A 27010-nucleotide genomic window follows, 5' to 3' on the forward strand; every position below is an offset into this window, starting at 1 on the left:
TGGTTTTAAAAACTCCTTGGACATTTATTTCTTCCTCCTCTTATCTGGCACCTCAACATGTCCCATTTCCTCACCCTTTAGTATTGGGAGTCATGATTTTTTTGCTCCCTCGCCTTACAGCAGGCTGAAACCAATGCGGGTCCCAGCCGGATCCCTGCACCGTCGATGCCAGCGTGGCTCAGACAGCAGCTCATATGCTGAAGGCCACAGCAGAAGCATATCAGAGGGTCTTTGGGTAGGACCTACAGCAACTGTGGCAATTCGCAGGCGAAAGCTTGGCGGATAGAAAGCATCTTAAAAAAAAAATATATAAGGCATTTCCAGGCTTCGTTGCAACCCACGTCCGAGCTGAGCTGAGGACGAGGGAGCAAACGGGTGGTTTTGTGGTCTGTCTGCAACACGGCTCGGGGACTGAAAGTCTGACTCGGACAATTCAGCCCAAGGCCACGGCAGAGATCCTTGTTCCTTTAAGACATTTGGTTACTCGTTGCACAGGGAGAGGAGGAGGATGCCTACATAAGGCCGGAGGGGGCAAAGGTGAAGGCTTGGAACGAAGCTGCCCGGCGGAGAGCAGAAGGGCGCGCTTCGGCTGCAGTGGGAGGTCCTGGGGCGTAATGGGTTTGACCCGCAACAGGTTTGGCCGAGAGCGGCCTCCCCTGGGAAGATCAGAGGGGTAGCACCATGTGTGCGCTCCCTCCGGGCCCTGCTCAGCAGGGGCAGGGAGCTGTTTAAATTGGGGAAGGGGGCAGAGTGCTGGAGATGGGCATGGGGGAGGCTGAGCAGCGGCGGAGCCAGGCCTCAGCATCCCCCAAGCCAGGCTGCCTGCTCAGAAGTGCCAGGGGACCGGCGAGGCTTCTCCAGGCCTGCGGCTGATGGACCTGCGGTGCTGCGTGGCACCCTCTGCTCGCTAGGGCAGCACCTCAGCCCAGCTCGCGCGTGGGCCCAGCCGGGGGAATCCCCCCGGAGACCCAGAATCCAACCAGACAGCAGCCGGGAGTCGCTTCAGGTCCTCTCCTCCGGGAGCAGGGGGCGGTGGGGACGGGGACCAGGTGGGACTGGCCCCGACTGGAGGGCGCAGGGATCCGGAGGGCTCCAGGCCCCGTTCACAGCCCCTTGTTGAAGTAGACGTAAGGCACTTTGTCTCCGTGCGTGGCCACGACGTGGGCGCGGAGCTCCGGCTCCAGGCTGGACAGCGCCATGGAGCTGCGAGGAGAGGAGAGGAGAGGAGGGGGTGAGAGCCCGCGCTAGTCGGACGCGAGCTGGCCTCCAGCCTTTTGTTGGGCAGCTCCCGTGGGGCCAAGGAGCCGCTCCTGGTGCAGGGGTCACGTTGCAGCCTCCCCCGCCCGGGGCAGACCCGTCTGGACAGAGCAGCTCTGGCCCAGAGCCGCGGGGGGAAGGACAAGCCAAAGACCCCCCTGGTACAAGGCATGGTGAGAGGGGGACTGCAGCCCTAAGGGAGGTGGGGCGAGACCGCCGGGCTCGTACCATCTTTGCGGGAACAGCGCGCAGGCCGCTGGCACCATGAACAGGAGGCTGTGGGGAGATGGGCAACCACGTTACCAGAGACGACCAACACCCGCTCCCCGAGCAACAGCCTGGCCTCTATGGGCCCTGGGAATCACCCTCTCCCAGACCCAGAGGCGATGGGACTGATGGACCCCGGCATCTGCATCCTCTGGGTACCTACAGAAGTAGGCAGGAGGACTGGGGATGCATCCAGGGGACCTAGGGACTGATATGCCACCTAAGCCCTTCTCAGCATCTGAGCCCCCACCAGGGAGCCCTGACCTCACAAAGCCTTGGGAGACTCAGAGGCCACAGCTCTGGGGGGGCAGCACAAGGGGCCCCTGGGCTCCTCAATGCCCACAGCCAAAGCAGAGGATGGCCACCGCTCAGGGCACACTCCTCTCGTTGCGCCAGGCTGTGCCCCGGTCACAGCAGTGCCAAGTGCTCTGCGGGGTCCCACCGGAGCTGGGCGTGCTCACAAGTGCTGGATATTGGGCTCTACACGATGACGGAGACAGCAGCCCTGGGATCTGGAGAACAGCCACGGTCCCAGCTGCGGGGTACTTACAAGCCCCCGACCAGCATCACTTGCAAAGGTGCATGGAGGACCCGGATCCTCTGCAAAGGGATGAGAGGAGAGGAGTGAGCTCCTGAAATCCCAAGCCCCGGCTACCACAAAGCCCGCTCATGGAGAAGGGAGCTAAATTTGTGGCCAGGTCTACTACAAATCTTTTTTCCTGCGTGTTAGATGTGCATGCATTTCTGAGCATCACTGAAGGTCTTCTACACCACTGGTACTCAGGCTGTGGCCTGCGGGCTGGATGGGTCCGGAAATTTGCGCTGCTGTGACTCTGGGATCAGACCTGTGGACCGGCCCTTTGCAATGGGTTGCGCACCCCTCTCCAACACCCTGCTCCATCCGCCCAGCGTCCAGGCCCGTCACCCCCCCCGGCCAGTGAGGGGAGCCGGGAATGGATGATGGCACAAGGGAAGGACGCCGATGTCTGTGGGGCTGGTCTCAGGGAGAGCACGGGTGATGGGAAGGGGTCGGCAGGGCCGTGGAGATGCCTGACCGCCGGGAAGGTGGAGCTGGGGCAGAAGAGAGGACGGCTCAGGCCTCACCTTCATAAAGGGAAACTTCTCCAGCTGCTCCATGATAATGGGGAGGATAACTAGCAAAAAATGAGAGAAAGAGAGAGAGAGAGAAGAGTCAGTTCTCAGCCACCTCCAGCCCAATTCCAGCTCAGCGCTTCCCAGAGGGGCCTCAAAGAGGAAACTGGTCCCAACACAGCAAGATTTACCCAAAATGGGAGCTCTGAAGGCCATCCTCCTCCGCCCCCAGGGCCAGTTGAGGAGACCGTGTGCGGGGCAGGGCCTCGTCTGCTATCCTCAGGCATGCCAAGCCATAGCGTGGCTCCTCTCCTGCCTGCGGCGTCAGAAGGGGACCAGCACCCCACGGGGGGATAGCGGGGAGTGCCTGGGAAGGGGGGCACCAGAGGCACCGTACGGTGCTGCAGGACGGCTCCTGGCGGGGGCTGCTGAGGCCTGGGTCTCGGGGGTGTGCGTGGGCATGCAGGGCAGTGGCAAACTCCCCAGAGGCCGGACAAGGAGGAGGAAGCCATGACCGCAGAGACCATCGCTCCGGACACGGACAAAGGATGCCCGTGAGGGGTCCCCAGTTGGCTGTCAGGGCAAGCAGTGCCCAGAGCTCCCTAGAGCTGCAGCCATCCTGTGCCTCCCCTCACCCAACCAGTCGCGGCATGATCCCTGCCTCTTTCTCTGCAGGCACTTACTCATGCCAGGCGCGGCCATGGCAATCCTGGAGATCACCACCTGTGTAATCCCCTTGGCAGCGGCTCTCTGAAAGCAAGAACGGGCACATCTACGAGGGCGATGCTACAGTCCAAGCGGCCCGGTTGCGTCCTCCAGCCCTGCCCCCACCACGTCCCCGGGGGTCACCGCGGCACGCTGAGGACCACAGGGGCGAGCGGATGTCCAGCAGCTCTGCAGACACCTCTCCCGGCCTGGCCCCTGCGACCGCTGCGGGGGAAGCGCGAGCCTGGGAGACCCCTCAGCATGGATGCCGGCACCAGCCCACCCGCCCCAGAGCGCCCAGACTCACCCTGGAGAGGCCCAGCTCGTTGTTGTTCTCGTCCGTCACGGCAATCCCATTGATGAGCTCCCTAAAGGCAGCAGGCGGGCGGCTGTGGGTGCTCGGGGCCGAGGCGCAGGCTGGGACCAGCCCCCTGCACCCATGAGCCCAATGACACCTCCTCCCCTCGCCCCAGAACAGCCCCTGCCCGGCCCCTCTGCCCCGCATCTCCTAGGCTTAGCCACTCGTCCCAGTGCATCACGAGTAGGGAACGAGGCCTGAGTAGCACCAATGAGGTGCAGCCACAGGGGAGCTGGGCCCATTGCCCAGGGGGTTGCAGCCTGGCTTTTAACTGGTTTGACTCCCCATACTCTCCAGAGACAGCACGGGCCCCTATGCATGCTCAGCAGGCCTGCCTCTGGGCCAGGACCCCCTTTCAGGATGCGATGCCTGAGGTGACGCACTCCTGTCCCATGCACAGCGCTGCGCTAAGGCTCCCTAGGCTGGAAGGGACACAGGCAGGGAGGCCTGGTGCCGCCCAGCCCCACGCAGGGCCTGGCTGAGACGTGGGGGGGCTGCCATAACAAGGCCCTAACCCACAGGAGCAGGTTCTTCCCAATCCAGTCTCGCTCCCTTGCTTGCAACCCCCAGAAGACGCCGCGCCCCTGGCTTGGAGGCTGCACTAGTCACCCCCCACAGCAAGCAGGCCAGTCCCTTAGGAGGCAACTGGCGATTCAGCTTTCTAAATCTTGGCTGGGGACCCCAGCATCCCCAGGCCAGGGTCTGCCCGCTTCAGGGTGCAGATCCAGGGTACAGACCCAGCTGCCGGGCAAACTTAAACTAGCTGAAGCAATGCTGCCATCTCCGGGGCACTGCTGGAACAGCGCTTCCCCACCCCATCTTGGTGCAACATCTGGGCCCATTGCAGATGGGTTGTGCTGCTCCCGCGCCCTGCCCCTGGCTAGTCGGTATGGGGAGAACCGGGCAGAGGGTCTGGGTCACCGCCTCCTGACCCTGACAGCGTTGGAAAACCCGAGCAAAGGGCTTTGTAGCTGCTCTGCCCAGGCCTTGTTTCTACAGGGCTCATCACCAGGCACCTTCTGGCACAAGGAAAACTGCTGTGTGCCCAACACTGAGGTACCCACAGCTCGGTGTTATCTGCCCTACAACTGTCCCCATAATACTGAATCCACCCGCTGCACAAAGCGGGCAGTTGCAAGGTCAGCCACACAGATGCACGCGTGCACGCACGCACAAACACGCCCAGCCCTTGCAGAGCCAGAACTCGAATCCTGCTCTGCGTGCAGGCAAACACGGGCCTCTGCCGCGAGAGCTGCAGGAAAACACCAAGGCTTGCAATAACGGCAGGTGCTGAGCCCCCGGGAGACGCACCATGGGCACACCTGCATGCACATGCACACACACATATCCTTGGGTCAGTCACAACGGCCTGGCATGAAAGCAGATGGTAACAAAGTCCAGAACAGGTCCTTGCGCACCGAGCAAAGGTCCTGAGCAGAGCTGCCAGCGGCTGGCTCAGTAACCGACACCGGGAGCCCTCGCGGGTGATGTCAGTTGCCTTGCACCATGCCAGTACACGTGCCAATATGAAGACAACCAGTCATCAAGCTCTGTGGCCAGTGAGGGTGGGTCCTCTGGCTCCTCTTCTTAGGCCAAGTCATGGGGATTTTTCAGTTTCCTCCACACTGGCAGCTCCAGGGAGGGGAGCCAGACACAAGCCTTCGTGATCAGCTCTGGTCTGGTATCGCTCTAGGAGTCCGTCCAGTCCTCCACCCTGTTCCCAAAGCACCCAGAGGCAGAGGAAGCCCCATGTGCTTTCATCATGGATGAACTCACCACAACGGTGAGCCCAGCGTGCCCTTGGTGCCAAGGCTACCGGCATCCGGGGCTGCATCGGCAGGAGCGGTGCCAGCAGACGGAGGGACGTGATTCTTCCCTCTATTCAGCACTGGGGAGGCCACATATGGAGTCTCGTGTCCAGCTGTGGCACCCCACTGCAGAAAGGATGTGGACACATTGGAGAGAGTCCAATGGAGGGCAACAAAAGTGGTTGTGGGGCCTAGGGACAGGACTGGTGAGGAGAGGCCAAGGGAAATGGGCTTGTTTAGCCTGCAGAAGAGAAAACCGAGGGGGATTTGATAGCAGCTTTCAACTCCCTGCCGGGGGGCTGCAAAGAGGACGGAGCTGGGCTGGTCTCAGTGGGGGCAGGCGACAGGACAAGGAGCAATGGCCTCAGGCTGCAGCAAGGGAAGGTGAGGTTGGATACTAGGAAAAACTCTCACTAGGAGGGTAGTAAAGCACCGGAACAGAGTACCCAGAGAGGTGGTGGCATCTCCATCCTGGGTGGTTTTGAACACCCAGCTAGACAATACCTTGGCTGGGGTAATGTAGCTGGGCCTGGTCCTGCTTTGAGCAGGGGGCTGAACTTGTTGTGCCCTCCTGAGGTCCCGTCCCCCTGCATTGTCTGTGATTCTATAACGAGCCAAAGGACCAACACTTTTTCTCTGCCCCATGGAGCCATTATCTAACAACTGGATGAGTGGGTTTGAAAACCAACCAGTAACAACTTTGAGCTGGCACCAACTCCAGTCACAGAGAAGTAGGGCTGGAAGGGACCTCAAGAGATCAGTGACTCACCAGGAACCCAGGAGTCCCGGCTACCCAGGTTGGGCTCTCCTTGCCCCTGCCTCCTCCGTGCTTGGTTGCAGATCCACCCCCCAGTCACACTCCCACAGGCAGAGCATTGGGTAGGACCGACTTACTGTTGCCTCATCATGGGGATATTCACACAGTTGGCGGCTGCGACCGCGGCGAAGGGGACCCAGCGTGCCACGAGCGGTGGGGCTCTCTGAGGAGGAAGGAGCGCCAGGTGAGCAGGGCCCTCGGACGCCGGGGGCATCGAGGTTGCATGGACAGAGAAGGGGAGCAGCCCTGTTAGGGCCCTGGGACAGGCGTTTCCGACCCAGCGGCTCCGCAGAGGGGCAGCCCCAGGTTGTCACCTTGCACCCAGCCACCTGAGACCACCAGACCTCCTTGATCCCGCTGGAGGGGTCAGCCGGGGGCTAGCAGTGGCCTCCAGAAGCAAGTCCCCTGCCTGCCCCCCGATCCCACCCGTTCCCTGGAACGGCCCACGGTACCTTAGTGTAGAGGTTGAGTCCCACAGCAGTTGCCAGGGCGGTGCTGGTGGCAGTGACATAAGCCACTCCAATTTGCCTGGAGAGGGGGGAAACCCACCTGTGACTCAACAGTCCCCCAGCACAGCCACTGAGCCCCTGGCTAGGTCACTGGGGTTGCCTCCCGTGTCCTCCCTGGAGCCCAGGAGACCCCTGTTATTTGGCCATACCCCAGGTGCAGATGCAGCTACGCTGCTCCCGGCTGGGAAGGAGCCTGGCCCTGTGGAGACCTGGTCGCAGACACCCCATGCCCAGGACCCACCATCCAGCCCTGCTGAAGGTGCCTGCAGGCCTCCCCCACCCCTCAAACCCTGCTCAAGAGACTGGAGGCATCTAAGGCGAGCTGCGGCTCAAGTGGGGAACATCTCCCAAAAGCCCCAGGTTTCGGCTGGCAGCAGAAACATCAGAGAAGGGCTCCTAACTCCCAGTACGCCCCCTCCACAGAGCCGGGGGGGGGACACTACCCCAAGCCACCCAGGAGCTCGGGGCCTCTGGGCATGTCTGGGGTCAGGGTGCACAGCTCCGGCTTGGACCGGGGCAACACTCACGTGAGCGAGATGGGGCAGGCGGCGTTCCGGTTGGTGTAGTTCACCAGGGCATTGAAGGACTGGTTCACCCACTGCCAGAATACCACGGCAGGCACCGTCCTGCCAGGCAGGGAGGCCAGAGCTCAGAGTGGGTGCAGGAGGCTGCGCATGGGGCCTGGCCCCCCAAGAAGCAGGGCACCTGAGGTGCCCCGTGGGGCGGGGCAGGGGAGAGCAAACAAGTGCTAGAGCGGGGTGCGGGAGGAACAAGACACCACGCACCCACCCCAGCTGGTCTCTTCAGGATCATCCCAGAGAAGAAAGCAACCAGCGTGGGGCCCAATGCAAGCTCGGTCCCCAAATACAGCAGAGAGGAGCACTGAGATGAGGAAATAAAAGCAGGAGGGCCCCAAAACGCCGCCCAAACACCCCAGGACAGAGATTAGGAGAAGGTGAACACAATACTGGGACTGTGGAACCACCCCGGGGCAGCAGCCCCCCCAGCTCAGAGGATGCAAAGGACAAAGAGAGGCAGGAAAGCAAGCGGCTGGCTTTGGTTAATCATTAGGAAAAGCCTGAATCAGCAGTGGAGCATGGTTAATAAGATAAGGGAGAACAGGGAGGGTTGGTGGGGCCGGGAGACATTTCCATCAGGCACTGCAGACTTGGTTTTGAGCCCTGCTATTAGGCTGTGTCAGAGATGGGGGTGGGGAAGGCCGCAGAGGCAGACAGTGCCACGTTTCAGGGAGCGTGGAGCCTCCCGGGTGTTTTGGAAAGCCCCAGCACAACTGGACCCCACCAGGGAAACACCAGAAAGAGTGGCCGGTGCTCCTCTGGCCTGGGCATCCCCTGCCATGGGGCATCAGGGAGCGACACACTCGAATTAAGCGTGCCCTAGAGAAGAGGGCGCCAGGATAGGAACCGGGGCACCTGCGCTCCTGGCAGGGACCGAGACCACCCCCCCGGCGCGGCGGCTGCCCGCCCGCTCCCGCAGCCTCGCAGGCAGGATGCGCTTTGTCCTCGAATTCAGGATTTCTGCCCCCAGCGCGTCACTCCCAGGAAGGCTGGCACGTCGAAATGTGGTAGAGGAAGAGAGGGCAGGACGCGACGACAGCTTGGGCCAGGCCGGGGAGGAGGCTGCAACCCCTCGAAGGGAGCCCTGGCACGCCGGAGACGCCCGCCACAAGCGAGACCTGCTCATCACGTTCCAGCGCGCCGCGAGGGCGAGATCCCGCCCAACAGCCTTTTCCCACCGAGGGGCACTGGTTCATCCCATCTGCCCTGGCTCCCAACCCGTCCGGGGAGCGTTACCTGTAGAACTGGAGCATGAAGCCCGTGATGGCCATGCCCCCGGGCACCTGGAACGACATCCTCCCGATGAGGTTCATCTTCTCCCCGCTGTCAGGGTGGAAGGCCGAGTCGTAGAGCTTCTTGGCGTACAGCAGCTGCTCCTGGCTGGTCCCCGGCGGCACAACGCCTGCCCTGCCAACCAGAGGGCCATCAGCACCTGGGAGCACCCCTGGGCGCAGCACCGCGCTGCCGTCGTGATCCCCCACCCACGATGTCCTGCCCAGGTGCCTAGAGACAGGGCTGTGCCAGGGGGAAAAGGGTGCCTCCAGCCTGGTGTCCCCCTCCACAGGGCATCAGGCAGCTATACGCCCAAATGACACGTTGCTCTAGCACGCGGGAGCCAGGCCGCCTGACTCCTTCCACCGCAGCTCTGGCACTAGTCTTTTCCTGTGCCTCGGTTTTCCCCATCTGCAAAATGGGGAGATAACGCTCCCTTTATGAAAGGCGTTACGTTCTGCTACTCGAACGCGCAGCAGGGCTCAGCACTGCTCTCACGATACCCCAGAGCCCTAGGTTCAAACTCCCCCGTCGGCTGGAGCGCAAGGCTTTGCCCGCCTCTCTCCTACCAGCGGGGGCTAGATGGAAACCCCCACCAGGACGGCTCAGTGAGGAGCCTCGTGCTGCATGTCCCCCGCATCGGTTCACGGCGTGACCCTGAGAAAGGCCTCCAGGCGCCTTGGCTGCCCAGCCGCGTACCTGCAGCCTTGCACGAGCGCCTTGGCCCCATCCAGCTCCTGCTCCGACACCAGCACCGTGCGCGGGTCCGTGATGTTGAAGAAGTGCTTGAGGCGCCCCACGAACGTGGTCTGGTCCCACCGCAGGGCATCGATGTCGAAGCTGGCCAAAGCGGGTGCCATTGCAAGGCTGAGCTGGAGAAGGGGAGCACTGGTAAACGGACCCCGCTCTCCCATGCCTGACGCTGCCCAGAGACCAGCCTCCGCAACCAACCCGTCTCTGGTAACGCCCCCCGTCCCAGGCCCACGGTCACACATCCGCACGGCGCCCAGAGCCCCCCGCCGGGGCTCGGCCTCTGTGCAGGCAGCAATCCCCGCCAGGCTCACGCTCCAGCATGACACCGGCTCCCGTGTCCAAGGTCAAGGTCAAAATGGCCAAGTCCACTGACCAAGGAGGTCAAGGGGGCCAGTATCTCCAAGCAGCTGGAGTGGGGGACAGTAGGTTTCACTTGTGCCCCGTCCCTGGTACATCACCACCTAAGCTTTATTATGGGGACTGATGTGCAGCGACGTGGGTGACTGCAAGCCAGCTCTCAACAAACCACCACAACCACCAGTTTCCATCGCGCCTCGTGGACAGGGACGATTCAGACGGGACAACTGGAGGGCCTGCCAGCCCGACCTCACTACAACTCTGTGCCCAGCACAGGCCGTGGCTTTTACCCCCCCGGGAGCTGCTCCCTACAAACAGGGACCGAGAGCCTCAGACCGGCACCAGGATCCAAGAGCCGCTGGCACGGAGGTGGCCACAGAGCCACCGTGTTTGCTGGCAAAGAGGGGACATATCACAGAGCTGCTTTCCTGCTCCTTAAAATCAGCCTGCTAAGCCCATCACCACAAGCCCACCCTTTACTCAAACTGACCCCATTTGGGGTCAGGAAGGAATTTTTCCCCCCATGATCAAACTGGCACAGACTGGGAGGGGACCATCGTCCTCCGCAGCGCGGGGCATGGCTTCTGCCTGGGACCTCTCGAGCATCTATTAACAACCTCTGCAGCACCAGGACACGGCCTGCCGTTGTCCCCCTGCTTTCCCGGGGGCAGGTCAGGGGGCTCTGTGAGAGTCGATTGTGCAGGTTTAGCAGCAGGACCTGGATGGGCCGGGTCGGATGAGACGTAACAATTACACCAGCATCGAACGGGACACGGCGACATGGACCGGCTGTTTCAATAACTGCTGCTTCTGCGCTCTTATGGTGCTACAAGAGGAGCAAACCCGTTGTCCCAACCGTGGTTTTATTCTGGGTTAGGACGACGGGGCTGCGCGAGCCTGCGGAGGCAGGTTACGTCGCACCCGAAGCGCTCTCCTGGTGATGCAGTCGTCCTCTGCATCTCATCACAGCCTTACACATCTCGCTGGTCCAAGCAAGCGCGTCTCAGCCTTCCCTCCCGGGAAACTCCCAGCTCTGTTTTCGGCTGTGGAAAAATCCTAGAGCCATTCTTCCTGCCCACGTGGACCCGATGATCTGTAAGGTCCCTTCCAGCCCCTAACGACTATGAAATGGCTCAGACAGACCCCCACTGCCAGAAGGGTTTTGGCACTACAGAATTTTATTTGGACACTGGGCTCAGCTTGCAAGTCACATGTAGGCGCTTGCAATATTGCGTGCCACTCTTACAAGGATTAAATTACCCGGACATCTGCGGGGAGGAGCAGTCAGCCGGGTCAGACTGTTCCAGGAGGCTCCTGGCCGAGATACAGGACCGCCACTTAAGCCAGGAGGTGCATGGTCCCACCAGAGCTAATGCCCTGTTGGACCTGGTCCTGGCCACAGGTGACGACCTGGTCAGGGGCCTCCAGGCCCTCGACTACCCGCGTGATAGCAGTCATCGCTTGCTGGAGTTCACCACCCAGCGCAGCGTGTCAAGAGCCTGCAGCAAGACGGTAGCCCTAGACTTCAAGAGGGCCAACTTCAACGAGCTGAGGAGACTAGTGGGAGAGGCGCTGGGATTCCCAAGGGCAGGGGAGCTCAGTGCCCAAGATGAGTGGTCGTTCCTTAAGGATACGATACTCAGCGCCCAAGGGGTGTCCATCCCAAAAAGAAGCAAGAGGGGCAAGAGTGCCCAAAAGCCCCCCGGCTCACCAAGGGCGTCCGGGAATGCCCGATTGCCAAAAAGGTGGAGCACACCCGGTGGAAGGGGGGTGCTGTCTCCAAAGAGGAGTATACCTCCTCTGCTCGGGCCTGTAAGGGGGCTGTCAGGAAAGCTAAGGCAGACATAGAGCTAGGACTAGCGTCCAAGAGCAAGGATAATAAAAAGTCCTTTTTCAAATATATAGGGAGGATGAAGAAAGCACCAGGAAATGAGGGGCCCCTGCAAGATCCTCTGGGCAACCTGGTGGTTGCACCAGAGGAGAAAGCAGACCTCTTCAGCCGCTTCTTCACCTCCGTTTTCTTGGGCAGGGACCAGGACTTCCCCACCGTGACGCAAGACGGACTCGAGGGGAACGCCTCCAGACCTCAGGCTGGGGAGGACCGGGTCAGAGAGCTTCTGGAGGGGCTGGATGTGTTCAAGTCAGCGGGTCCAGACGCTCTGCACCCCAGGGTGTTGAGGGAGCTAGCTGGGGTTATTGCAGGGCCCTTGGCACAGCTTTACAAGTGCTCGTGGTGCTCGGGCCAGGTGCCGGATGATTGGAAGATAGCTAATGTGAGGAGATCCTCAAGGAGCACATCTGTGATGGGCTGGCTTCAGGGATGATGCTCAAGGGCAACCAGCACGGCTTCATTAGGGGCAGGTCATGTCAGGCAACCTCTGATTGCCTTTTACAATCAGATCACAAAAGCCTTGGATGCAGGTGTCGCTGTGGACGTAGCCTTTCTGGACTTCGGGAAGGCCTCTGACACTGTCTCCCACCCCATCCTCATTAAGAAATTGGGCGACTGTGGCACTGATGCCTACACCGTCAGATGGATTGCAGATTGGCTCATGGGTCGCACTCAGAGGGTGGTGGTGGATGGGTCATAGTCGACCTGGGGGGAAGTGGGCAGTGGAGTCCCCCAGGGCTTGGTCCTGGGGCCCGCGCTGTTCAATCTCTTTATCAGCGATTTGGACAACAGGGTGAAATGCAACCTGTTTAAATTAGCCGATGACACCAAAATTTGGGGTGAGGTAAACACGCTAGTAGGGAGGGAAAGACTGCAGCAAGATCTGGGTAGGTTGCAGGGGTGGGCTAGCAAAAACAGGATGTGTTTCAATACTGACAAGTGCAGGGTGCTGCACGTGGGCAGTAGTAGCCAGCAGCACACTTATAAGATGGGAAACTCCCTTCTTGAGAGCACGGAGGCAGAAAGGGATCTTGGAGTCGTTATCAACTCCAAGATGAACATGGGGCGGCAGTGTGGGGACGCAGTCAGGAAGGCCGACCGCACCTTGTCCTGCATCCGCAGATGCATCTCGAGCAGGGCCGGGGAGGTGATCCTCCCCCTCTGTGCAGCACTGGTCAGGCCGCAGCTGGAGTACTGCGTCCAGGTCTGGGCGCCGCACTTCAGGAGGGATGTGGACAGCATTGAGAGGGTCCAAAGGAGGGCCACTCGCATGATCTGGGGACAGCAGGGCAGACCATACGAGGAGAGGCTACGGGACCTGAACCTGTTCAGCCTCCACAAGGGAAGGCTGAGGGGGGACCTGGGACCATCTATAAATTCACTAGGGGGGACCAGAAGGGTTTGGGGGAGACCTTGTTTCCCCGAGTGCCCCCCCCTGCATAACAAGGAATAACGGCCACAAGTTGCGGGAGAGGAGGTGTAGATTAGACATCCGCAAGAACGACTTCACGGTCAGGGCGGCTAGGAGCTGGAGCCAACTTTCAAGGGAAGTGGTGCTGGCTCCTACCCTGGGGGTCTTTAAGAAGAGGCTTGACGCCAACCTGGCTGGAGTCATCTGAGCCCAGTTTTTGTCCTGCCCAGGCGGGGGGTCGGACTTCAAGATCTGCAAGGTCCCGTCCGACCCGACTTTGTGATTCTGTGAAGGACCTCACAGGACCCCCAAGCTGCTGCAGCACCCGGGTGGGAATCACGGGTCTAACCAAGCCACAGCTGGGGGGTAATACTGAATACGGAGCCAGACTCGGCACTTCTGCACCCCTGAGAAAGAAACCTTCCCTTGGGCCTCCCTGCCTGACTGCTTCACCGCCTCGGTTTAACGTTTCGCAGCACAGCCCATTGCCCCCTGTTCCTAAAGCCCCCCATGGCTGCAGGTACTTTGCTGGGGAACCTGCAACCTTGGCTGAAAGAGCTTGAGAGTCCTCCGATCCTCTCCTTTGAGGCCAGCGACGCTGTCCCAGGCAGGGCTTTTAGACACTGCAGCTGCCCTCCAGTCCCATGGACTCATATAACTGTCCTGGATATGGCTGTTGGGTCTGCAGAGGTTACACGCTCCGTCTGCCACGGATACTTCACGAACAGCCAGAACATTTCCAGTGGGAACCTGCCACGTTGCTTATTCCACGATCCTCGCAGGGTCAATGCAAAGTAGGATCGTGTTTGTGGACTAACGTGGCAGCAATGGCTAGCACATGGGCCTGGGAGTCAGGAGCTGCAGGGTTTTCGCTGCCACCCGGGACATCCCCACTTCCCTACGGCTCCTTGCAACGAGGAGACTCCCCTGCCTCTCCAGAGCTGGCCGCAACCACCAACCGGCACCCACAGCGCTCTGGAGATGGGGGCACTGGACGAGATAGCCAAGGGCTAATGTTTGGGAGCAGTGGGAGGATCCTGGGATCCGAGCAGCGGGACCAGCCACCAGGAGCAAGCGACACCCGCGCTGCCGCGTTCTGGGCCGGCAAAGCAACCATGCCGAAAACTCCCAGGCTGGGAGGTTTGAAGCTGACTTACCGTGAGTGCGGTCCCAGCTGCCGGCTCTTAGCTGGAGCTCCCCAGCTGCGCACACACCAAGTCTTAGAGAAAGTTAATTATTCCCAGGATGAATGCTGGGGAGAAAAAAAAAAAAAAAAAGTGACTTATAAAGCCCCATCACTGCCTGGGAACCGCCGCGTCTTTCGCAATTCTCTTGGGCACCCTGGCAGGATGCCGAGGATCCTCACAACGAACTTGGAACAGGGGACACGCGGCCCCGCGCCAGGGCACCTACTTCAGACGGGAGAAGCAGTAGGAGAGGCAGCAACCAACCGGAGCCGGGTCCTGCTCCGTGTCCCGGGTACAGGCCGATTAAGGGACATGCCTGGGACACGCAGGAGGGCAGTGGCAGAGCTGGGAGTCGGGCACCCCGCTCCCGTCCCAGCGCCCGCGGGGGGCAAGGGGCGCCCGGTGTCCCGCCACCCCTGGGTATTAACTAGCACCGCGCCGCCGGGGACGCGATCAGCACGGGAGCCCTGGGACAGGCGGCCCCGAGCCTCGGGGGAAAGATTAACCCCCTGGGCAAGGCCCCGCGCGCCGGGGGCTCGCTCGCTGGCCGCGCACGGGGCGCGCAGAGGGGCCCGCGCGCGACGCCGCGGACATGGAGGCGCTGGTCTCCACGCGCCCTTCGCCAGGCGGGCGGCGGGGACCCCCGCTCCTGGGCGAGGGGGTGGGCGCGCGCGGCGCACGGCGCCCCCCGAGGGGCAGCCCCGCCCCTGGGCGCAGCGTGGCGCCCACTGGCCCCCGCCGAAGCAGCCACGCTGGCCCCGGGCGCTGCGCGTCCCTGGCCAAGCCAGCACTGCGCCCACACCGGGCATCGCTGGCACGCGCCGCTCCACGCCACACTGCACGAGGCTGGCGCGCGCTGCAAGGCCCCACGCGCGGCGCGCTGCAGCCCCCCTCGCGCGCGCTGCCCGCGCCTACCTGCCGCGCCTCCCGCCCACGTGGGCGCCGCCGCCGTGGCCCGCCCCGCCTCCAGCTCCCGACACGCATGCGCCCGCTTCACCGCCCGGGAGGGGCTGCGGCCCGGCCCCTTCTCCCCGCGCCGCTGAGCGCACGTTCCGTCCTTGCGTGCTGCGTCACCGCGGCGGCGGGGGGGCGGTGACGTGGGACGTCGGCGGCGCCGGCGTGCGTGACGCAGTTGCCCATGGTAACCCGGGAGCCGCGTAGAGGATGGTGAGTGCCGGGGGGGCGCGGGCGGGGCAGGGGGTCCCTGCCAGGGAAGGGGGGCACGGAGGGGGCCCCCGCCAGGGATGGGGGCGGGGCGAGTGGGGGAGGGGTCCCGGCTCGGGGGAAGCCCCAGCTGCCGGTCGGCGCGGCCCGGTGCACGGTCCCAGAGCCGGGACGCGGCCGCTGGGTGCCAAGCACCGAGTGCGGTTTTGCGCCCATAGCCCAGGGGCGGGTAGACGGCCCGTCACTTCATTTTGGCGCGGAAGGATTGCGGTCTCATGTCTGCTGGCGGCGTGGGGTCAGGCGGCCGCGAAGGCCTCGCGAAGGAGACGGGGTCGCGGGACGCGTGGAGCACGCGCCGCGTCTCCTTCCGAGTCTGGCGAAATTTGGTCTCAAGAGGAGTCCGCGGCTGGCAGAAACTCCCTCCGCGCTGCCGCGGCGTGCGTCGGTCTGAGACCTTCTTCCAAGGAAGATGCCGCTGCGCGCGGCGTTTGGGAACAGGCTCCGTTTCACAGATGGCAACACCGAGTCTCAGGGGTCGACTGGTCTGACGTTGCTCTGCGCAGGCCCAGCGAATAACCCCGCATTGGATTCAGGGATTTTTGGCCTCTAGAATTTGCCCCCGAACTTGAGTTGCCGGAGGTGCAACTTGAAAACCAGCTTCCCTCTAGGACGCCTAGAGATAGGACTAAGGAGCTCTCAGACTTTCTCCTCCGTGTACGAGCCTGTTACGTCATGCCTTTTCTTTAATTAGGGCTTAAAATTGGCACCTACAGCAGGTAGCTGTCAAGGTAAGGCCAGAAAAAATGTGTCAGTATTCCAGAAAAGAGACCTATATTTCAAAGCCTGAAACCACCAGGGGAAAGGAGCAGGTTGGCAGCTTCCTGGTTGAAGCCCATAGATGCAGATTTTATTTGCACGCTTTCTTCCTGTGGAAATCTGCCCAGACTTCCTCCGCTTGGCTTCCTTGACTTTTTTCCCCCTCCCCATCTCCTTTTTCGTATAGCCCATTTAATTTTGCATATGCAAAGACAGAGATGTAGATCTCTTTTAGGGCGGCAAAAGAGAAAACTGCATGTGACCTCTTTTGACAGAAAGCTGTGTCAGTGGGTTTGAGCGGGGAAAGCTGTCTAGGTGAATTGAATCCAGCAAATGTTAGACTTCAGCACGGAAAGAAATTGCCCGCATTGAATGACACCATATGGTGGAGACACAGCAAGCTAATGACTTCATTGGGAGTTTTGCCAGTGTAAGAAGTACTGAATAAAGTGTGCTCAATAGATTAATTTACTGTGGTTGTATTTCGAAAAAGGCTGGGTGATTGGATGACCATTAGGAACATTGTGGTTATGCAGGCTCAGATAAAGGCAATCAAACGTCATTCATCCGGGCATCAGTCAGTCAGGTGCTGCCATCAAGAAGGATTCCCCTCCTCCACACATGCAGCGCACAACTGTTGCATAATGATGCACCACACATGAACTGCAGCTGAAGGCAAGAGACTGGGTATGATAGACCATTTGCCTGAAATGGCTTGTGAGTCTGGTATAAATCCAGCCGCACCTTCTCCAAAGACCCTCCTTGCCTACCTTAGTCCGTGATCGGGGCCCCTAGGTTGTGGATCAAGAGTCCGCTATGCTCAAACATACAGTAGAGAGATGGTCCCTGCCCCACTCGGCATACAGTCTACCCAGGAGGCTAAAGACCGCAGAGGGCTACAGACCTATTGCAGAGTCCAGGGAGCAGTGAGACAGTTGGGTCAATGTGGTCGGCGGTGGTGACAGCGGTTCAGCTCCTGGCAAGAGGACAACGTTTTTTAGGCATTGAGGTAAAGGCGGGGAAGGAGGCTGCTTCCCCCAGCATCTGGCAGCAGAGGGGAAAGCACAAAGGTGCCAGCTTGAGATGTAATCAGCTGGGGATGGAGGCTGGAACTGGGCTGAGTGGAGACAGGGCTTGACATTGCAGCGGCAAAGAGGATATGAAGGGCCTTGAAAGTACGGTGGAGTCGCATCATACGCGCATTTAACTTACGCAAATTCAACTATACATGCTGTTCCAAGCAGCGAAACACTTGAATGATTTAATTTCTGAATATGATCCCTCTATGGAACGAAGCCGCAAAATCACATGTAGTACTACTAACGATTTGAGACCGTACCAAGAAATGTTTGAGCAGCTCAGGAGACAACAGCGACAGTTGCCGATCACCATGTTTTTCAAGAAAAAACAACCAGCAGCGGATGAGCCTACGCAATCAACTTCTCGAGCTGAACTAGAGCCAAATACTTTGTCTACGACTCGCTCTCCGTAATTTTGACTATACGCAATTTTCGCCGTACGCGCTGACTTTAGAACCTAACCCCGTGTAAGATGCAACTGCGCTGTACAGACAAATAGTTTGCACTTCATGAGACAGAGAGTCGGAGCCAGCAGAAGACACAAGAAGAGGAGTCGACATGGTCTGATCGATGGTTTGGGTAGTGAAACTCTTTGCAGCAGGCCTGTACTTCAGCAGACTTCTCTGGAGCTGTAGCTAATGCCACATCTGCTTGGCCAACATTTATTGGTAACCAAGGGCAGGTTTCCCTGCCGTTATATTTTATATTCATTACCTGAGCTTTGCGGCTAATGCAGCTAAAGAGAAGCTATTTACTTCTCGTCCCTAATGGGACAAGACTCTCAGCTCTCTTTTGACTGCGAGGCCCCCATCTTTAAGCTCAGAACAGGAGGTTGTTCCCTCCATTACACCCTTTATATTGTCCGTTCCAAGAGGATATTTACAAAGATTATTTCAATGCTTTCTTCCCCCAAGACGAATTTTTTATTTGGCGTATAAATATGAATCTTGCTTTGAACTGCTTCTGTGGCACTGAATGCAGTTACATGCATCAGCTAGTTCTAGAAATCCATACAGCTTGGATTTAAAGCTGAATAAACCCACAAACCCCATAGCTAGGTCTATAAACGTCATTGCATTTTTATATACATGTAGCTTTTTTCCTAAAAAAATCAGGATTACTGCATGGAGCTATAACAAAAAGTCCTTTGGTAATTCTGTGGGTAATTTAAACCTAGAAATGACACACTTTTCCTAAACTACACAATCCTTATTCTCTGATGGTTATGGTGGTAACTTTCCCTCATTTCCAGCTTGCTCTGTTTCTCTCTTAAGACAGCATACAATATTCAATACTGGGTTCTGAATTTTTTTTAAACTGTGCCATATAAATATATATTTTAATATCTTCATCCAGAAAATGGCACTCTCTCACTGATGGTTATGTAACATCCTAACCTCTCCACCACCGTTTCCTCTAGCCACGACAAGCCCGAGTTTTGGTGCGCTCATATTCCACCCAGAACGCTGCGACAAAGGTCCCATTTGAGACCCATCATTTTTACATCCTTCCACCGGCTTTCTAGATCATCTCCCACCTCCGGTCAGCCGATGACGCCAGCCTTTAAACAAAAACATGGGTGCTTTCTTTCATACCCAGGAGAAGCTCCTTACAGACATACAGCCAAGCCACTTCACTGTTCTCCTTCACATCCCTCCTGCTGACATATGGAAACCAGGGCCTGTCCCGCTGACCCATGTTGGTTCCTCATGCTTCGCCCTTGAGCAGTTTCCATCTTCTGACTCGAGGCTTGTGTACATCACCAGGCTGCTGCCATAGCAGCTTTGCCAGGAGAGCTATATCCACAGAGCCTCCTACCAGAGCCCTGCCATATGGCAACAGGAGGGGTTTTGCCATTGGTATAACTGCACCGCCTCCCCAAATGCCAGAAGCTAAGCCAACAGAGTCCCCTTCCTCTTAGCACAGCTGTATCTGGCAGCGAGAAGGCTGCGTGTTTTCCAGGTAGGGTAAATTGGCCGGGTGCGCGCCTGATCTTTCCATACCCTTGGCTGATTCGGCGAGGATGGCACAGCTTTGCGACATAGACAAAGCCTTGAACTATAACTGTAAGCTCTGCGTTTGCACTGTGTCAGTGCAGCAGGGTCTGCAACTAGAGCTCTGGGCACTGCAGTAATATAGGGAATGAATAAATAATCCTTCCCAGCAGGTTTGTTCTGCAGTACCTGTGATCTTGCCCTCTCCTCTGGAATACGTGTAACCCTACTCTTTACTGCCCACGTTTATGGCTTTCCCATTCAAAAGCAAATTTAAAATGTTTTGTTTGCCAGTAAAAAAAAAAAAAGATCAGTCCCTCAGCATGTGTGTAGTACAGGTTGCCATGCATTGTATAGCGCAGCCACGCAGCCTGGAAATTAATTGAGTTACTTCTCTAGTTTGCTAAGCCATCAAGGAGCAATTAATGCCTTCATCGCTCAGCTGCTTGGATGTTTATAAGGCCACATTTAAAACGAGAGAAAACACCCTGCTGCTTTTACAGAGTGAGGCTTTTGCTACTATATGACTAGAATCAGGTGTAACCAGGAGCCTAAATTATTGTGTATTTCACGTTAAACTGGATTGCATTTGAACTCCAGGCATGAATTGCATAATGCGAATGCCCCCGGAGCTGCTGAAGGAGAGAGTCTGTGTCTAGATCCCAGTTTGGTTTTCTTCCAGCCTTCTAAATCAGCTTACCTTATACCTTAGAGAATACTTTTATTTCTATAAATATCTCCTTTTCTATTGGCTAACCCAGATAATCCTGTGATCAACCGTGCAGCCAGGGTGTCACTTGAATAGCACACGGAACGGCAGCGGTCGTTTCCGTGTAGGCAGTTGTACTTGCTCTGCAATATCATCATCATGTAATAAGAGGGGATCTCCTAACGTCTGCCACTGTTGCTCTTTCCTGCCCCTGAGACTTGTTCAATGGTGGATAAATGAGACTTTGCAACACGGCCCTTTGCACATTCAGAATTTTGTAGTTGAATTTAGAGTCATAAAGGTATCTAATCCCGATCTGCTCAGGGGATGTATTGTTCTACTCTTAGTAAATGCTGCTGCGAATAGGATTAGCATTTCATCAGCCTTTTACTGGGAGCACTAACCTAAAAGAATAGGGCTTGATTCAAAGCCCCCTGAAGTCAATGGAAATACTTTCATTGACTTGGACTGGTTTTTGGATTATACCCATAAAGATAAAACAATAGGGAGTTTCGCTGCATCTCTGTTCAGCTGCGTGGCCCTGGAAAAAGAAGCAGAATTTGTGCATGTCAGAAGGCGCCTATTAATTTGGGGTGTGTGCACACGTTATTTCAAGCTGCATATTAACAAGCTGAGTGCCATGACAGTAAATTCTAGTGCAGAAAACCCCCCAGAAATCATATTTAAAAAAATGTCAAGCTGCTAGAATTTATACCTGAGCAAATAAGCAGGGGAGTATGTGTCTGATTGCCCCCATCTTGCACTCTCTCTCATTGCTCATCTTCAGCGGTAAACTCTTAGGGGCTTCCACCATGCTTTACACTGTTTGCACAGCACTCAGTAAAAAGCAGCCTGTTCCCAAGAAGTATCTCATGGCACTACCATAATAACATGTAACATCACAAAGGTCTAGGTCAGTGGTTTTCAATTGGGATATCGCACGATCCTTCCAAGGGTGGAAGGCCCCTGTGCCAGGGGGTAAGCAATCATTCCTCCCTTGCAGGGTGCGCTTGTAGCTGCTTCCCATCTCCCCCCAGCAGCGCGCTTCACCATGGGCGTTCGCACAGGCAGGTGGCTATGGAGTCACTCAGCTGGAAATTTTAGCCCAGCTCCCCTCATCCCCAGGGCTGTTGGGAAGTGTTTGGATGCACGTGGTTTCAGTCGCTGACATGCAGGTCACTGGTGGAGCAGCTGTACTGCTTGTCCCCTTAGATGCAGGGAGGGGGCAGATGGTAGAAAAAGCAGGGCACGGTGGGGTGAAGTCTTGCCCCCACTGCTCATACCTGGTACCAGCTAGATTCTAGCTCTGTTGTTCTCAGCTCCAGTCCCAAAAAATTACGGGGGTTGCCTTTAAGGCTAAAAAGCTTGACAACCACTGGTATAGGCATTTCAGCTAGATTGACAGGCTACTGATGATAGAGGCAGGCAGAACAAAAGCCCAAGCAAGCAGGGCTGACCATGACCATGAGATTCAATCCTGCCATTGCATTTCCAGCCCCAAGTGCTGGATTCCTCAGCTCTACCATCACATGAGCAGTCTTTAAAAGCCTGGAGTTGTGACCGAAGGTTTTATAAGCAAGTTCGTTGGAAGAAGCTCCCTGCCGCAAGTCCGGCAGACGTTGGTTTGTTGTTTGGGCTGTCCATTGGCGAGATGGATTTGCCATAACAGAATTCCCTGAGCAGGAGCGGCTAGAGGAAGTGTTCAAACACAGCTTTGTCCTCCCAGTGTTATTAGCAGCTTAGTCAAGGCTATCTGTGCCATGCGGTTTCCTCCGAGTCTATCAATGCCACCCTTGTGTGGAGCAGAGTGTGCTGAAAGAGGTAACCTGGAGCCTGTACTCCTGCAGTGGATCAGCCACCTGGCAGAGCAGAGCAGAGCGGTTTTGCACTAGACAGTTAGCTCTGCTGCACCTCAAAGCCCTTTTCCCCCAGAACCCGGGTGCCGGGAAGGCAGCAGGGCAGAGTTCTTGTTGCCCCAGGCAGCGTTCCCCCTCGGTCTTCTCTTCTCCAGACTAAATCAGCCCAGTTCCCTCGGCCTCTCCCCACCAGTTCTGTCCCCCAGCCCACGACCATTTTCACTGCCCTCCACTGGACTCTCCAATGTGTCCACATCCTTCCTGTAGTGGGGGCCCACAGCTGGACACAGGACTCCAGACGTGGCCTCCCCAGTGCCGAATAGAGGGGAAGAATCACTGCCCTTGATCTGCTGGCACCGCTCCTACCAATGCAGCCCACGATGCCAGTCGCCTTCTTGGCGACAAGGGGATGCTGCTGGCTCCTATTCAGTTAATGTCCCCAGTCCCCCAGGTCCTTTTCTGCAGGGTTGCTGCCTAGCCAGTCACCCTCAGGCTGCACCGGTGCAGGGGATTGTTCCCTCCTTAGTGCAGGACTTTGCACTTGTCCTTATTGAACCTCCTGAGATTTCCTTTTGGTCCGATCTTCCAGTTTGTCAAGGTCTCTCCAAATCCTAGCCCTACCCTCCAGCATATCTACTACTCCCCATTGTAAAAAATATTTACATCTTATAGCTCTTCCCATCCTCAAAGCACTTTACAACTCATAACTCAGTCATCCTCTTCCCCACATTATGAGGTAGGCCAGTAGCTTTGTCCCTGTTGTACAGCTGGGGAGGTCTAGGTCCACGTGACCGGAGAAGTCTGGGGCAGTGTTGGTATTTGAACTCCGAGTTGCAGACTCCAGGTTTCTTCAGTGGTCTGAACTTTGGGTCATGTGCAGCTGCCAAGCGGTGGCTGTGGTGGTGGTTCATGGTGGGAACGCATGCCTAGTAGAGCTGGACTGGATGCGACTTGGCTTGGAAGGGAATGCAGAAGCCCCAGAAAGGATGTGTTGGCATCAGCCATGCTCTCTTCCTGGGCTCCGCCGTGGTGGGTGCCCCACACAGAGCAAAAATCTCTCTCTGCCTGGAAGAACTTAAATCCAAAACAGTCGAGTCGGAGATGGGGCAGGAGGGGACCTTGGGCTGAGAGGGGTAAAGGAACTAGCCCAAGGCCACTCATGAGTAGGGGCCTACTTAACTAGCAGTGAGACGAAGCCACCTTCGTGGGTTGGTCGTGGCATGAAGGCTCAATTTTGCAGGCATTCCCCGGCGGCCCCACTGTCGCCACAGATTGGCAGAGAGGCCCTGTCATCACTGCAGACAGTCAATGTGTTTCAAGCACATGAGAGTGGCTGCAGGGATTGCTGCATTGTCTAAGTATCTCAGTAAGGACTGGGAGATTGTAAAACACCGTATTTTATGGTTGTGGGGGGTTAGGTTGATTTTGCAGGAAATTGCAATCAGTGGAATATTTCTCAGTTGATACCACTGATTTTCATAGTTTGTGCAAAAACCGTCAAATCGTGAATTAAGTAGGTCCTTACTCATGAGGTCAGTGGTGGAGTACTTGACTCAGAGTCCGCTGGCTCCATTGCCTGTCTGTGGAGCAACAGCATTAGTCCCAGACCCCCCGAACTGAATGAAGGCAACGAGTGATTTACAACTGCATGGCAGCACGCAGGAGACTTTTCCAGTTGATGCCCTTTCCTTGCAGCACAGGCGTCTGAATTCTGCTTTGGGCCATGCACACGGCCCAGTTTATTTTCCAGTGGTTTGCAGTGCAAGTTGACCGACACAGATGGTCCATTCGTGAACTCTGACCGATATGGTCAGCCGCTTGAGTCTGTGGTGCATTTCCTAGTCAAGGGGGTTCAGGGATCGAAAGGGTGCCGTTAGCTGCTGTGTCCTGAGAGCCCAGAATTGCACCAGTCTCATTTGTCTAGCATGCTTAGGAGACTGATAAATGAGGTTGGAGATAATCGGATGGTGGGGGAGAGGCTACTGGTAAGGGAACCATGCCAGGGCGTAAAGTAAGGTAGAGCCAGCTAAGAGGGAGATTTGGATCAGGGTTTTGCTGATGGGAAAGACAGCACAGATCACCCAGTAGCCTGGCTGCAGGCCATTAGTGTACGACATCCCAGGGACACTGACTCTCTGACCCTGCAGGTAGGCTATTGGACTGGAACAACATAGCCCTGGGAAAGCCCAGGCAGCTCCCCACACTGCATGTGATGGAGATGCAGGAAGAGACAAGAACAAGGGGAACAGAGGGATGAAAGGATGTGGCAGTCTTTGGGTCCTAACCCAGACTCAGGGGCCAATGGGAGGGCATCTTAGCACAGCATTAACACCTGTGGTCTTCCTGTCTGCCATAGGGTTTACTGTCAATCCTGCGCAAACTGAAGAGCGCGCCAGACCAGGAGGTGAGGATCCTTCTCCTGGGGCTGGACAATGCTGGCAAGACCACGCTTCTGAAACAGCTGGCGTCCGAAGACATCAGCCACATCACACCGACACAGGTAAGACAGGCCCTGCCCAGATGGGAGGCTGTTCCTCCACCTTGCTGTGTCCTACGCACCATAGTAAATGGGCAAAGAAAAGTGTGCCAGGGAAATGCGATGGGCTGAATGTGGGGGCTGGATTAGATATCAGGATAGATGCAGCTCACTCCAGCATTATTAGCAGGATGTGAGCAGGATAATGGGTACAGCCCATGGTCACCATCAGGGACACAAGCTATGGGGCCAGTTCTGGAATCAAATGCACAGGACAAGCACCCTAGACGCCTGCAGAGTTGCTCTGGCCCCGGTGTAACACAGATCAGAGTCTGGCCCTGTTGGCCTTCATAAAAACACAAGCAGCTGATGGGACGTGTCACAGCTTCTGGCCAGTTGTCCCTCACCTCTTTCCCCCAGGGAGTCCCAGGAACTTGCCCCTCCATCATCGTTGCTGTGAACTGCCCTGCTTTTAGCCTCCTCACTGGAGCAGCAGTTGCACGTACCACCAGCATGGCGCCCAAGCTGGCCAGCGGAGGCTGCTCGAGAGCTGCATGAGACACTCCTCTCCCCTCCCCACCCCGCTGACACTCCCAGCCCCCGGCACCCCAGAGCAAATAGCCCACGCTCAGATTCCAAGCCCTGCTCCCCCAGGCTGGGTGGCAGCATGTTGCCAGCCCAAACCACATCCTGTTTTTCCAGTTGAACGCCCTTTCAGTCGCAGCGTTAATTGATGAAACGAACCCTTCAGCCGCGCAGCTGTTGCTCTTTTAAGCTCAGTGCGTCGCTGCCTGGTGTCGACTAAGCCTCCGACCTCTGGCTCTGCATGAGACCGCGCTGCATGCTGCTTCTCAGTGCGCCCTCTGTTTTCCTCCTTATCTCACATCTCCCTCTCTCACCTCTTCCTGCACCCACCCTCCTGAACCCTCCAGAGGCCCCCACTGCAACATTCATCTTTGTAGCCATGACGATGTCAGCCCCTGATCCCAGAATGTGTGCATACAGACATGCATGAGAATCTCGTTTGCTCTCCCTCTCACCTCTTCTGCAGCTGAATAGCAGCCCAGGCCCATCTTGTGCCTCTTTCCTGCACTGTGATAATGGTGTTAAAGCCATACTCTCCTGAACACGATCCCAAGATCCAGGGTAATGCTGCTTGTGACTTCTCTTGTAGGGCTTTAACATTAAAAGCGTACAGTCCCAAGGCTTCAAGCTGAACGTCTGGGACATAGGCGGACAAAGGAAGATCCGGCCGTACTGGAGGAACTATTTTGAAAACACTGATGTCCTTGTGAGTATTAACCACAATTGAGTGCTGCATTAACATAAGGGCTTTCCATGTTGTCAGCCAGAAAGTCGGGCAGCAGCAGCATTGCGGGTCTTACACGAACCGTTCGGAACAGATCAACAAGTGGCGGGGAAGGGAGAGGGTGGCATTTGCAGAAACATCTCTGTTTATTCATAACATCTGCAGCACAGTGCGCTGGACCCACACCCACACTTCTTGTGCCAGTCTCGTTAAAATAGCATATTGTTTCTCAACACGTATTAGTTCACATCTGTAGTGCTTCCCACTGGGGAATTTCAAGGCATGTTACAGCTGCTAATGAACTCAGCCTCCCACAGTGAGGTAGGTCATTTTACAGTGCTGGGGGGTGGGGGAACTGAGGCACAGAAAAGTTGAATGACTTGCCCAACGTCTGACAGGAAAGCATGCAGGAGGGGAGTTCATATCTCCCAAGTGAGTGATTCTACAGTAAGACCTATGTTCCTCTACAGATTGATGCTTGTAAAGAGTCTCAGCTAAACGCTTAATTATAATGGAGGGTTGTTACACTTAGAGCGGATGGCACAGTCTCAAAGTGCTGTATAGGTAAAGTTAAATAGCGCCTCCAAAATGCAGCTGCTCCTGAATAGAGGCAACAGCTGTGGAGAAGTCTGCGTAAAAAGGAAGGGGGAAAAATCCTGAGCAAGGGTACTGCGGCAAACCTCTGATCTGACCAGAGGATCTTTGAGGTCCATCCAGATCAGTGAAAACCTCTGATCTTGAAACCTCATTTAAAAGATCCACACACACACCTGCTTGCCCCTCTAACTTACCCCAATAGAAGGGATCACAGAATCATAGAAATTGAGGGCTGGATGGAGCCTCAGAAGGTCGCACCTGAATTTCAAGGCAAGATCATCCCTTTCTAAACCAAACTTAGACAAGTGTTTTTCTAACCCAGTGGTTCTCAGACACATTAGACACAGAGTGCCCCCCCCCCCGGTGAAAATGCCAGCTCTTAGCTTTCATTTCATTTTTGACTATGGAAAAATGAGAGAGCAATTCCCCTGTAGCAAAGAACTGAGAAGGATCACACCAGGTCAGAATGGTTTTGACACTCTGTGAATCACGCTTGTTACCTGCTAGCACTAATATTGAGCCACATCTTGCAGTGTGTTTAAAAGGATCTCACTGCACCCCAAGGGACCTTAACAACTTGGCTGAGAGCCACCAATCTAATCAATTTTTAAAAACTTCACCAGCCACCCACTATCAGGCATATTGCCACACACATCTCCCTAACTTACTATAGGTAAAGCAGGGGAACAAGGGCACTGTCAGTGTGCTGTCTCTGCAAGGACGAGGAGGCGTTAAAAAACTCTCAAAC

At 56.8% G+C, this 27010-nt stretch overlaps 2 protein-coding genes across 5 annotated transcripts in view; one reads left to right on the top strand and one right to left on the bottom strand.

The window, feature by feature from the left end:
- On the bottom strand, positions 1-15317 carry SFXN2 (sideroflexin 2). Of its 3 annotated transcripts, none has more exons than XM_090056774.1 (13): positions 15178-15317; positions 14233-14327; positions 9363-9535; positions 8628-8798; positions 7341-7439; positions 6757-6832; positions 6382-6467; positions 3629-3689; positions 3300-3366; positions 2629-2678; positions 2075-2124; positions 1486-1533; positions 1-1203 (listed from the first exon to the last, which is right to left on the bottom strand). In XM_090056774.1, exons 3-13 carry the CDS (start codon positions 9521-9523, stop codon positions 1104-1106), a joined length of 969 nt encoding a protein of 322 aa, XP_089912900.1. In that variant the 5' UTR covers positions 9524-9535; positions 14233-14327; positions 15178-15317; the 3' UTR covers positions 1-1103. The 3 variants fall into 3 exon arrangements, with proteins under 3 accessions (XP_089912900.1, XP_089912901.1, XP_089912902.1); XM_090056775.1 differs by lacking the exon at positions 15178-15317 and adding an exon at positions 15065-15172; XM_090056776.1 differs by lacking the exons at positions 14233-14327; positions 15178-15317 and having other exon boundaries at positions 8628-8793; positions 9363-9495.
- Positions 15288-27010, top strand: part of ARL3 (ARF like GTPase 3) — a 32532-nt gene continuing 20809 nt past the window's right edge. Inside the window, exons 1-3 of one of the 2 annotated variants that reach the window (XM_090056778.1) lie at positions 15288-15429; positions 24237-24380; positions 25531-25647. In XM_090056778.1, the coding sequence (XP_089912904.1) occupies positions 15427-15429; positions 24237-24380; positions 25531-25647 (264 nt within the window). In that variant the 5' untranslated portion in view covers positions 15288-15426. The remainder of the gene's footprint in view (positions 15430-24236; positions 24381-25530; positions 25648-27010) is intronic. The other variant, XM_090056777.1, reaches the window with a different exon arrangement.

Source organism: Crocodylus siamensis, chromosome 7 (genome assembly GCF_052110815.1).
Source record: "Crocodylus siamensis isolate JL-2025a chromosome 7, ASM5211081v1, whole genome shotgun sequence".
NCBI lineage: Eukaryota > Metazoa > Chordata > Crocodylia > Crocodylidae > Crocodylus > Crocodylus siamensis.